Here is a 2,139-nt window from a genome sequence, read left to right as displayed (position 1 = left end):
TCGAAAATTATGTGCAAGATGATAGTGGATTTGATTAAGATGAGTTGTATAATGAACAAGAAGAGGGGGTAAAATATGTGAACAACTTCTAAGGGCAAAGAAACAACAATCAAGGCCCGAATCAACAACAATGATGACCACAAGAAAATCAAATGAATTGGAATTCAAACAACCAAAATAATTGGATTGGTGGTAACAACCAAGGGAATTGGAACAATCAAAACAGTCAAGGAAATTGGAATGGTCAAAATAACCAAGGCAATTGGATTGTCAATAATCAAGGGTATTAGAAAGGCAACAACCAAGGAGGGTGGAACAACAACAACAATCGGGGGTCAGGTTTTCAAAGGCCCCCGATGTATCAACAACCGAGCAACCCGCCTCCTTATCCTTCCCAAGGTCCAATTTCTTCCAATAATGAGATGGGCCGAATTGAGAACATGTTCAAACAAATGATGGAGAAGAATGCCAACTACGATTCTCAACTAGCCTCTCATAACGCTTCAATTCGCAATTTGGAAGTTCAATTGGTTCAAATCTCGCAAGCTTTGAACACTTGTCCTAAGGGGGCACTACCAAGTGATACGGTGGTGAACCCAAAGGGTGGGAACAACACGATACATGCCACGACCATTAGTACAAGGAGTGAAAAGGTGGGTATGCAACAACCTCAAGTCAAAAGAAACTTGTGGATGATGAGCAAATGGTACAACAAGATGAGATCCCAGAAAATAAAGTGCAAGCTAGTGATGAGGTGAGAATTGATATTGATGACAATGTGGGGGAGACTCATGAAGAAGTGAACCCGTCTAGGGAACACATTATTGACATACCGGAACCGGTAGTGCCAAAGGCTAAGGCACCAATACCAAGGCCTCCTCTTCCATATCCTATCCAGGTTATGCAAAGTTCATGATGCAATGTAAATGAATTTTTGGAATTGGTTCTCTCCATTTTGCATAACTTGGTAGAGTTCATGAAAGTCTTTCACTAATGCCAGGTTATGTAAAGTTCATGAAAGACTTGGTGACAAATAAGAGGTTGATGAATTGTGAAACTAAAAAGATGACACATCAAATGAGTGCAATTGTAAACACAATGGCTCCTAAATTGAAAGATCCCGACGCTTTCACAATCCCTTATACCATTGGGAGTGCTGACCTTGCTAAAGCTTTATGTGATCTTGGGGCAAGTATCAACTTGATTCCCTACTCGGTTTTCAAAACTTTGGGGATTGGCCAACTAAGACCCACATCTATGAGGTTGCAAATGGTGGATCTTACCATGAAGAGACTGTTGGGTATTATTGATGATGTGTTGGTTCGTGTTGACAAATTCATCCTCCTAGTGGACTTTGTCATTCTTGATTGTGAAGTGGACTATGAGGTGCCGATTATTTTGGGTCGGCCTTTCCTTGTTACGGGAAAGACTCTTGTTGATGTGGAAGCTGGTGAGTTCACTTTCTGGGTGGGTGATGAAAAGGTGGTTTTCCATATGTGCAAATCTATGAAGCAACTGAATAGCAATGAAGTTTGTTTGTTGTGGATTTTGTGACCGATGTGATTATTGATGAAACAAGTGCCGTGATGAATGTTGATGATACTTTGGAGGCCGTATTGCTCAATTATAATCAAGAAATGGAGGGTTATGTGAAATGTGTGAATGCCTTGCAAGGAATGAGGTCGTACACTTATGAGCCCCGCAAATTGTCCTTAGATCTTGAGAATAGAACCACTCCTCCAATAAAGCCTTCAATTGAGGAGCATCCCGTTTTGGAGTTGAAGCCATTGCCTCCACATCTTCGGTATTAATTTCATGGCCCTTTTTCTACTTTATCGGTTATTCTTTCCTCTTATTTGACTAAAGTGCAGGTGGATTCCACTTTGGTGGTGCTACAAAAGAAGAAAAAGAAGGCTATTAGATAGACTTTGATGGATATTCGGGGGATAAGCCCCGCATTTTGCATGCACAAGATTAATTTGGAAGAAGCTTTCAAACCATCTATTGAACATCAAAGGAGACTTAATGTAGCCATGCAAGAGGTCGTCAAGAAGGAGGTTATCAAGTGCTTGGATGCTGGGGTTGTGTACCCTATTTCCGATAGTTCGTGGACTTCTTCAGTGCAATGTGTCCCGAAGA

The 2,139-nt window shown here is 41.1% G+C and overlaps 1 protein-coding gene across 1 annotated transcript; it reads left to right on the top strand.

Moving 5' to 3' along the window:
- The first annotated feature begins 703 nt into the window (after positions 1-703).
- On the top strand, positions 704-1,925 carry LOC138890516 (uncharacterized). The gene is made up of 3 exons (XM_070173909.1): positions 704-908; positions 1,001-1,530; positions 1,872-1,925. Exons 1-3 carry the CDS (start codon positions 704-706, stop codon positions 1,923-1,925), a joined length of 789 nt encoding a protein of 262 aa, XP_070030010.1.
- The last annotated feature ends 214 nt before the right edge of the window (positions 1,926-2,139 follow it).

The sequence above is a fragment of the Nicotiana sylvestris genome, chromosome 4 (assembly GCF_000393655.2).
Source record: "Nicotiana sylvestris chromosome 4, ASM39365v2, whole genome shotgun sequence".
In the NCBI taxonomy this organism is placed as follows: Eukaryota; Viridiplantae; Streptophyta; class Magnoliopsida; order Solanales; family Solanaceae; genus Nicotiana; species Nicotiana sylvestris.
Note: the sequence above shows the minus strand (reverse complement) of the source record. Positions and strands in the feature narration are given on the sequence as shown.